Source organism: Curcuma longa, chromosome 21 (assembly GCF_044706935.1).
Source record: "Curcuma longa cultivar G26 ecotype Majalengka, Jawa Barat chromosome 21, ITB_CL_G26_1.1, whole genome shotgun sequence".
NCBI classification, from domain to species: Eukaryota; Viridiplantae; Streptophyta; class Magnoliopsida; order Zingiberales; family Zingiberaceae; genus Curcuma; species Curcuma longa.
Genome location: NC_133881.1, coordinates 4027072 through 4037026, shown reverse-complemented (window position 1 = coordinate 4037026; position 9955 = coordinate 4027072). Strand labels below are relative to the sequence as shown.

Sequence of the window (9955 nt, the reverse complement as noted above, 5' to 3'; positions counted from 1 at the left end):
CCATGCATCTGATGCACATTTACAAGTAGATGGTTATTGAAATGGTTAGGATCTAACCTAAAACTCGAATGGCAATTGATTACCAAGGTATAAAAAAAGAGAAATGATATAGAAAGATTAATACATAATGAACAATGGCTGCGAAACACAGCCAAGTAATGATCTATTCCATCCTGAAGAATCTTTGTAATATTCTAAATCTTATACAGATTTGGTTATGTTTAACTACAAACAGAAATAAGAAAACAGATAATAATACTTCAAAAACAGCCTCAGGAATACTCATGCATAACATAAACTATTCAAATGATTCATGTTTGGTTTGGTTTGGGAAGAGATCATGGCCTTCAGTTCTCTTCAGAGAGGTTTCTGACTTCTACAGCATGATCAATTTTGAGAGGTGAGTTGACTTTCATGTGCTCTAGCTTGGCCTGAAGGGTGTTGACTACAGTGTTTGGTTGGCATTTGGGACGAAGCGCCAGAGATCCACTGCAATATCCACCTCTTTCTTTTTGTGAAATTTGTAAAGTTGTGGCACATCATACCGCAGCTACAATACCAACAAACAGAATTACTTGTCGCAAAATAAGTATATTAAAGGGTCCATCTCCATTACTTGGATGGAAGATGAGAGGAGAGGAGGGAAAGATCACAATCATTTGTGTACATCTTTTAGTTACTCCTCTCCCTCTTCTTCCATATTTTCCATCCAAGTAATCAGACCAACCGTTAACGAACTGAAAAACCTTTGGTAATGAACATAGCAAAGGTTATGTATCACACGAATGTTCACAAATCAGAATACCTCACATAAAACTTCTGCAGTTTTGGCGTTCAAATCTCGAGCCGCAATTTTCTTTATATACTGATCACCACAAATAAATGAAACCATAGTTAGCGGGACAGCCAAAACAACTATAATGAGACCATAGCTATTTTGTAAAGATGAATACCAAATTTTAAGGAATTGAGATCTCTCATATTCCTCAGGAATATATTGTTTTTCAATCTTATTCTATGAATAATTTTGCCTTATTTTTCAAGAATACATGTTCTAACTCTCTCTATATCTTATGAATGAGTAGGGAAGAGTGCACCATTGGATCGGCTAGCACAAAACAGTGAATTGGGCTTATTGGAGTGAGAGCCAGATGAGTAGTGGTGCCTGTCGGACTAAGTGAATGGGCCATTTTGTCACTCTATTGCAGGAATAGTTTTGCCTTGTTTTTCAAGAATATATACTCTTACTTTCTTAACTCTCTAAAAAAACATATATTATGAACAAGAAAGATAGAACACACCGTTGGACCAAGTTGGGCAAAACAGTGAATTGAGGGCTTATTGAACCGATGAGAGCACATAGGGTGGCCAATTAAGCTGGTTTGGCAGGTGAAGCAGGTGAGCTAGGCAAGTTGATTGGGTGGTCTCAATTGAATTGGAGGGCTCAGACCAGAGGGTATGGGCCAGTTGCTCCTACAGGCAAAATATATCCGTTGGATAGATCGTGTGACCTAAATGAGTGAACAACAAATTTCATATAGTAATTTTATCATTATGAAAATTATTATAACATTCCTACAAGCCAAAGGCAAGGTAACATTCCCACCCCGCATGGCGGGAGCCAACAAGCCAAACACAAGAATAATTATTCTAAGTATATTACATTTCATAAACCAAACCAAGGATAACTTATTCAGATTATATCCATTGTCTATTTCATTCCCTAGGAATAGTTATTCCATTCCTTTTCATTCAATTCCAAAATCCAAACACACCATCAAAGTAAAAGCTCTTGTTACACAGCATCAGATGATAATGTGCATAACAATTTTAGATCCATAACAGAAATCTCTCAACTATGAGAGGAGAAAGTACTACTGACATAAGAAGCAGCACATTTAATTTTAGCAAGCCCAAAAGAATGCAAAAGAAAGCAACTTACATCTCTGGTGGTAGTTTTATGCAAAGAGTAGACTGCACAGGAAGCAACCTGTGGAGAATCAACAAGGAAGTTGAGGAACCAAATCATTGCTAAATAAACCATGCATACAAGAAGAAAAATCTTTACCTTCAAAGCTTTTGCAAGAAACTCGATGTCAGATCCTTTCCTTCGAGTTCCGAAAGGAGGATTCATGACAACAGTGTCCACCAAATGATCTGCAACAGTAATTTAAGATGTCTATTACACCTATTTCTCCAATAGGAAAAGCAAGAAATAATTTCAGCAAACAAACTTTTCTTCACACTGTTTTCATGTAGCAATGTACCAAAAGATCCAGGCTATGTTTCAGCATGGTTTTAAATGGGAGACTTCTGACCAACTCGTGTCTTTCTGCTCAATTTGGGCTGAAGCAGATTGTAGCATGGCAGGGAATCAATTCCTCCTGCCAATTGCTTCACTTCCTCTGTTTCTGCCTAAGGAAATGGAGGAAATAGTCTCACATTTTTTAGATGTAGGCTAATTTACAACTTTAGTTGTGGATTTGAGCCTTTCGGATCAGTGGTTGAGTCTGACAAGTTGATGGATCAATTCTCTCATCCAAGCGAGCCATTTCAATCGTTATTAGAATGGACCTATCTTAGGCATGTTGAGGTTGGAGAGGGCTTATGTGATAGTGTAATCTCACCACTAGGCTTCAAAAGCATTTTCTGAAAATAGGTCCACAAAACCTAGTGGTGAGCTAATGAAGAAATATAAGCTTAGATGCAGGGCTAATATGGACATGGATTTATGCATTCTGGGATAAAAATTGGTTGGCTGACAAGTTAATGAATTGATTCTCTCAAGTCTCACCTAAGTGAATTATTTCAGATGCATCTCATAATTTCAAATGTTTACAACATAGTAAAGTTCCACAAATATATACTCAGAAACAAAAGAATAGAAAGTCTATTAGGTGTCTTGATAATGAAAACATTGCATCTTGGCATATAGAAAAAATGAGATCTTGGGTTGGGATTACCTCTCCATCTTAAGTTGTTAATGTCACACTGCATGAAATCCATTTCCAGCTGCATCAACATATATTAACCAAAAGGTTCAAGTTAGCCTTTTTCTGCACATGTGATGTATAAAACCATGAAAAACATTGAAAATTTAGAACTTATATCACATTTAATATACACTTTGGCTAGTCACCTCTAAAATAATAGGCATTCTTTTATTTGTTTAGAATTCAGACAGCACAAACCATGAAACCAAGTACCAAAATGTCATTGAAAGGATTGATGACATATTACAACTTTAGAATATAAACAACGTTACCTCCAAATCTACAGCATTTTCTGAAGCAATCTCTAGAGATTGAGGATCAATGTCAACGCCAATGACCTGTCTGTGAATGTAACAGAAGTCATATGCATTATCAAATAGATATATCAATCAGAACCACCAAACTATATTCTATGAACATATTTCAATATATAATAAAAAAATATTTAACAATGTAAGTCATTAAAAGCTTGCACTAAATTAAAAGGTTGAATTCAGTGTGAGAGATTAGAAAAATATGAGAAACGATGCTTACTCTGCATCCAAAAGTGCACTTGCTAATCCTAACGTACCACAACCACAACCAAAATCAGCTACAATCTTGCCACTTATATCTCCATATGTATTTTCTGCCTGTTAAAAATCATGAAAAAAAGGAAAATATAGAAATATTGTTCTTAGAAGTAGTTCAGGATAATTTGTTTGATTATTGAGGAATTGAAGCAATAGATCGTAAGGGGATTTAATGGAATTCACCATCAACAAAATATAAAAAGAAAAAAGTAACCCAAAATCAAAATATATCAACAAAACTTGCGTGGACTGAACTTCTTAGGGATTAAGTGCTTCAAAACATTAAAACTATCATCTTAACATACAAAAGGAACCTCCCAAAAGGCGCCTGTTTTCCAAAGCCTAACATTTAACAAATCTGCACCAAAATGGAATATTGAGGAAGCAAAATCTACTGCAAAGATAAAAGGCACAATGATGACGGAATTACTAGAGGATCACCGTTCCAACTTCCTTGTGAGACGGAAATACATTAGAAGAATTTTAAAAAGCAATGCTTTTTAATTGAACGGACTAAATGACATGGCGAGTTGAAACAGAAGCAATAAATTTGTGAGTGATGAGCTCTAATTCTAAGTAGATTCGAAAAACAAACTAGCTGTAAAATGGACTGCCATAACGAGCAAGATGCACAACCAAAATAGAGCAAGACTTTGATAGATATAGGGAAAAAAAAGAGGACATTGATATCCTATACGATATCAATTTTAAGTACTTTTCGCAATAAACTAATTCGGAAATCAACAGGATCAGATGAATACCGTATACAGCAACCGAGACGCAATATGTGGTCCTGTGGGATATTGTTCCAATTCTATCTGCGCAGCCAGAAACAAAGATCATCTCCCAATAAATCAACAAGGAAAGGTAATATCTTTCCCATTTCTATTCCAAAGAAATCCATCAAAGGAGCACAAATAAGTATACAAGTGATGGAATCACTCAATTGCCGGGAATAAAGTAGAGTGGGAGAGAAAAGAGAACATATTCGACGAAAAGAGGAAACAACACCGAACCTTTGGGTGGGAGAACTGCTGAAGAGTGCCAAGGAGGCCCTCGAGCTGCTTCAGCTTCATCTCGAAGCCGATCAAAGGAACCCTAATGCGATGCGACAGTTCGTCAAAGCCGCTAAAACGTTATATCACAAATAAAAACGTTAGAATGCGGGAAAACGGAATCAGTGTTAATTGCATATATCGGGGTTCAGGGACGATATATTTCCAAAATAACTTGTCTATTTTACTTTTTTTATTTAATAAAGAATAATGCTCTCTAAGATTTGTTAACTAGAATAATAAAAATAAAATGTTTCCTTTATTTTTATATAGATTTAAATTAGACGTAAATAAAGAAAATATATTGCAAATTTGTTTATATATATATATATATATATATATATATATATATATTTCCCTTGAAAATCATTCCATATGTTTTTTCGATATCTTTCTCACAAGAAAAATAATTTTCTTTCCTTTAATTATGGTTTTTGACTTATATGGATGATTTCGCTATTTTGCCAAAAAGTAATATATTATTATTATTATGTCGAAATTTTTTTTTTCATAAAAACTTGTCTTATAAAACTATGAAGGTGTATTTCGAAAATCAAATAAAAGAGAAACAATTTCCTTTTGAACACGACGTAAAGTCTGAGGGGTGAACTGAAAGTTTCCCATCACAGCAGAAGAAAGCGCTGCACCATCTTCAGCTCCACTACTTAGGAGTGAGCAAAAATTTGATTAAATAAAAAAATTAAAATTTTAATTCGGTTCGATTATTTCAGTTATTTTAAAAAAAATAATTAATTCAGTTAATTCGGTTTGATTTTGATTTTAAAATTTTTTATTCGATTAAATCAAATTAACAGAATTAATCAAACTAGAAAAATAATTTATAAATTTTAAGTAAATAAATTTATAAATTCCTAATTCATTAATAAAATTTTCATAATATTTTAAAAAAATCGATTAATTCGGTTAGTTTTTAAAAAAAATTGGTCAATTCGGTTAGTTTTAAAAAAATTAATTTATTCAGTTTTCGGTTAATTCGGTTCGATTCAGTTCGGTTTTAATCGAATATTCACCCCTAGCAGAGAGCAAGAGCAAGGGCGGCTCAAGCCTTCTGAAAGTCTTAGGCGAAATTTTTTAAAATGATTGTTATTATTTTAAAAAAATTTCTCTGACCCTTTTTTATTTGAACTTAAGACCGACGATTTAAAATTTTTTTAAAATAAATTTAATATTAATTTTAAAAATAAAATTTTTATACAAAAATAAATTTTTTAGCTTTTTAAATGTAAATTTATTAATTAAATTTTCATATTTAAGTTTTAATAATAATTTTTTTTTCAATTGATAACATTGCTAAATTATTTAATTTTTTTGAGATATTGTTGAACGTAAATAAGACTTTTATTAATTTTAATTTTGAAAAACCTCTTTCTGCTAAAATTACACTAATAGGTATAGTCAGTAATATTCTATAAGCTATTCATGTATTATGAAAAAAAATTTAATTTTTTAATAAGATTTAATACTTCAAGTGCTTTTGTTTTTAATTCTAGATTTATTATTTTTTAAAATTTTTTTTAATTTTAAAAATAAATCTAAACCATCAATATCTTGTGGCATATCGTGACATATCATGTGTTAAAAAGTTTTTAAAATTCAAATATTTTTCTTTTAAAAAATCATTATCAAGAAATTTTTAACTTCTCTACCTCATATAAAAAATTAAAATTATCTTTATATATTTTAAATTGTTCAAACCTATTTTAAAGTGAAGAAATACCATGACCAATAATATAATTAAAGTAATTGATTTTAAAAGATTCTTCTGGTGATAATTTTACTTTATTAGTTACATTCTCATCAAATCGTTTATTTTTTCTAATTACATATTTTTTAAAATTTAACAAATCTGATGATATTTGAAAATTATCTGCGAAATTTGAAACTAGAATTATTATATTGATGAAATTTTACCATAATTAAAATATGAGAATAATTTAGTAAATAAAGATGAAATATTCAGAATAAAAAAATAAAATTTTGAGAATAAAGATAAAATATTCAGAATAAAGATGATTTAATTTTTTTCTAATGTGAGTTGTCAAGATTATAAGTTTACAACAGTAATCATTGATAATAAAATAAGAAATTAATAGAAGCATAAAAAAGAAGATTTGATAAGGAAATGAAGAAGACAATACTTTTAGATTTTAAGATCATTGAAAAATATGTAACAAAGGATCTTAATTTTGATTATTCCTCTCTTTACACCTTTTGTGATGACCTCAAAAAAACATCTTGAGAGAAAAAATAAGCTATCAACGAGTAAACTATTTAAAATTGTGTAAAATAGATTATTAAATTAATAAAAAAAGAAGAAAAGAAATATAAAGAAACTAATAAATTAGAATCTAAAAAATTAAAAAATATTAAATATTAAATATATTAAAATCATGATAAAATTTTTATGAAATTTAATGACTATCAAATCTTTATCCAATCCAATAAAAATATTTTAATAATTTTTTATTCTTATATATATATATATATATATATATAATAATTAGTATATTAAAAAATTAGAAATCTAGGCATAGGGTTAGATGATGGCTTCGATCGCAGTCGGCGATGTCCTCCCGGACGGAGTATTGGCTTGGCTCGATGAGAGCGACAAGAAGCAGGTGATCTCCGTACACTCCCTCGCCGCCGGCAAGAAGGTCGTCCTCTTCGGAGGCCCCGGCGCCTTCACACCCATCTGCAAGTAAACTTCTCTTTCTCTTTCTCACTCTTGCTCTCCCCTTAACCCCCGCCCAAATGGCCAAATCGATGCCATTAGTCTCCTTTGTCTCTCTCTTTCTCCCGCAAGAATATTGTTTTTGCCCCTTTCGGATCGTTTTAGTTTCGGGTTCTGATTGAAAACACCAAGTTTTTCTAGATTTTTTTCGAATCTGACGATCAGATCGGTCACGAACGTCATTAATGCTGCTTTTAGATCGCACTTTTTAAAAGTTTTATGCGAGTCCCTTTTGATGGTGTTTTTCTGCCCTTTTGGATCGCACGTTTTGGTGTGCTATTTGAATAATACCAAAACTTTTCTATTTTTTTTTCAAATTAAGTTACCATATCCTTCTCATACAAGGAAAGATCCTTTTTTTTTTAACGGTTCTTTGACCACTTCTTTGTATCGGACTCCTTTTCTTTTGTTTTATGCGAAAGTAAAACTTCTTTTGGTATTCTTTAACTTGCATTTTCGGATCATCGAAAATGTCATCGTGTCGTCTAACTCAAGATCTGGTACTAGCACTTGCGTTTTCGACTCTTGATTCTTAATTATGCGTCTGCTTCTTTTTGTTCTGTTCATTTGTGCTTCCTTCATTAGATCTGAGATGATTTTACCCCCTTTTGCTTTCGCAGCATGAAATTTGTCCCTGGTTTCATTGGAAGTGCAGAGGAATTCAAATCCAAAGGCGTCGACGAGATCCTCCTCATCAGCGGTAATTTCCCTCTTTTTGTATGTTCTTGTTCTTCTATCGGCCCGACTTCTAAAACATCATTTTATTTGTGTTTTTTTTTGTTCTTCAAAACACTTCCACCTTTTTTTTTTGTTTTCTTTTTCAATTTTCACATTGCATTTTACAACTCAGGAAAAATTACAAACTATGAATTCTTGACTTGGATGATAAATTTAAAAATCTAAACAACAATCTTTTTTATATTTGCCAAATCTGAAATTGTAAAACTATGAATTCTTGCTAAATTTTAGAAAACTATAGTAAAATCCATGGACTCTTACATTTGCTAGCAGTTAATGACCCATTTGTGATGAAGGCATGGGCACAGTCGTATCCTGAGAACAGGCATGTGAAATTCCTAGCTGATGGCTCCAGCACTTACACTCACACCCTTGGGTTGGAAGTAGACCTCTCCGATAAGTGTCTGGGCACCCGATCGCGACGGTTCGTTCTCCTTGTCGACGACCTTGTGGTGAAAGTTGCGAACATCGAAATGGAAGGAGAAAATCCTAAATGTGTGCAGAAGAGATCCTAAAGGTCCTCTAAGGAATCACTATGTTAATTTGCTTGTTAGTAGTTACGCTACTAGAATAGCTATTCTTTGAATCAAGTAGCTATTCTTTGAATGATAATATGACGTCATCAGATGACATTATTCGAATTATAAATTTAATATTTATTCCAACAATATTATTTATATGAATTTAAATATAACAATTTGCATGGCATAGTGTTTTCATTCGAACAAGAGAAAGAATAAAAATATATTATTCACCGTTAGTATTCATTATTGCAATGTTCAAATATAAGAGTATTTTTTTTAAAAAATCAAAATAAAGGAAAATAGGATAGAATATTATTTTAATGATAAATAAAAGATAATATCTTTTTAACTATTCTAATAAAAAATATTTTTTATTTTTTGCCCTTAAAAATTATTTTTTATTTTTTACCCTTAAAAAATATTAAAGAAAGCATACATCTTCTAAAATCCAAAAATATCATTATTATTATGATCATAATTTTTTAGACATTTTACTGAATTGTGTAAATTTCGATATTATCTAAATCACGCTAATGAATCTAAAAAATTTTAAATCATTTCAAATTAAAATTAATATATCCATTTTATTATGTTTAAAATTTATTGTTTTCGATTTATATTATTAAATTTAGATTCGATGGAGTTTGATTTCAGTAAAATATCATAATTTTTTCATTCCTTTCTTTCGAGATCTTAGAATTTAGACGGTTGTTCCTGTTGAGATCCGCTTCTGGATGAGCAGCTCCTTCTCAGCACCTCACTGGAGCGAGCTGAGTGGAGAGGAAGATGTGAAGCTTCTCGGACCTGTGAACACAAGATACATCGTAGGAAGGTCAGGGATTGCTCCGGCGCAACCACTCTGATGCTTAAGTTAGTTGCTGGAGAAGAGAGGAAATTGAGAGCGAAAAGAGAGAGTTTGTGAGATTGCATACCTCCCTTCAATACAAAGCTAACCTTTTATACAAGTTGAAGGCGTTATGTCACATCATACATGTGATTGGAGTCACATCACTATTATAAATGTGTCAGGAAGCATGATATAGTCAGCATATATGTCCCATCACTGACCAGTATTTAAGAGGGTCCTGTCACACATGTTTGTCAAGGCATTTGCCATGATGAGTTTGCAGAAGAGGTGGCAGGAGGACATTCACAACCGTATGATAGAGGAGTGATCTTTGGGGAAAGAAAGAGAAGTCTGTGTGGGGCCAAGACGAGACTGAACAGTCGACTTGTCTTATGTTCGAATGAGTCCACTTGGCTCGGGATAGGAGCGCTAGGGGGTCAGGGCTAACTCGAGGGTTTCGGCGGGTGTTCATGG

The 9955-nt window shown here is 32.3% G+C and overlaps 2 protein-coding genes across 3 annotated transcripts in view; one reads left to right on the top strand and one right to left on the bottom strand.

The window, feature by feature from the left end:
- Window positions 1-4667, bottom strand: part of LOC141814855 (uncharacterized) — a 6612-nt gene extending 1945 nt beyond the window's left edge. The window contains exons 1-9 of one of the 2 annotated variants that reach the window (XM_074702806.1): window positions 4582-4667; window positions 4327-4383; window positions 3528-3625; window positions 3266-3335; window positions 2964-3012; window positions 2069-2157; window positions 1943-1990; window positions 806-865; window positions 126-550 (exon numbers count right to left, since the gene is read on the bottom strand). In XM_074702806.1, the coding sequence (XP_074558907.1) occupies window positions 446-550; window positions 806-865; window positions 1943-1990; window positions 2069-2157; window positions 2964-3012; window positions 3266-3335; window positions 3528-3625; window positions 4327-4383; window positions 4582-4641 (636 nt within the window). In that variant the 5' untranslated portion in view covers window positions 4642-4667 and the 3' untranslated portion in view covers window positions 126-445. Of the gene's footprint in view, window positions 1-125; window positions 551-805; window positions 866-1942; window positions 1991-2068; window positions 2158-2963; window positions 3013-3265; window positions 3336-3527; window positions 3626-4326; window positions 4384-4581 lie in introns of those variants that run through there. The other variant, XM_074702807.1, reaches the window with a different exon arrangement.
- A 2517-nt stretch (window positions 4668-7184) lies between these two features.
- On the top strand, window positions 7185-8728 carry LOC141815453 (peroxiredoxin-2-like). The gene is made up of 3 exons (XM_074703397.1): window positions 7185-7339; window positions 7993-8072; window positions 8384-8728. Exons 1-3 carry the CDS (start codon window positions 7185-7187, stop codon window positions 8623-8625), a joined length of 477 nt encoding a protein of 158 aa, XP_074559498.1. The 3' UTR covers window positions 8626-8728.
- Window positions 8729-9955: the final 1227 nt, after the last annotated feature.

What these genes read in the sequence shown, in the direction of transcription:
- LOC141815453 (XM_074703397.1), top strand. Translation starts at nt 7,185, where the DNA reads ATGGCTTCGATCGCAGTCGGCGATGTCCTCCCGGACGGAGTATTGGCT. An exon ending in GCCTTCACACCCATCTGCAA is followed by an intron (nt 7,340 to 7,992) that starts GTAAACTTCTCT and finishes TTGCTTTCGCAG; the next exon opens with CATGAAATTTGTCCCTGGTT. An exon ending in CGAGATCCTCCTCATCAGCG is followed by an intron (nt 8,073 to 8,383) that starts GTAATTTCCCTC and finishes ATTTGCTAGCAG; the next exon opens with TTAATGACCCATTTGTGATG.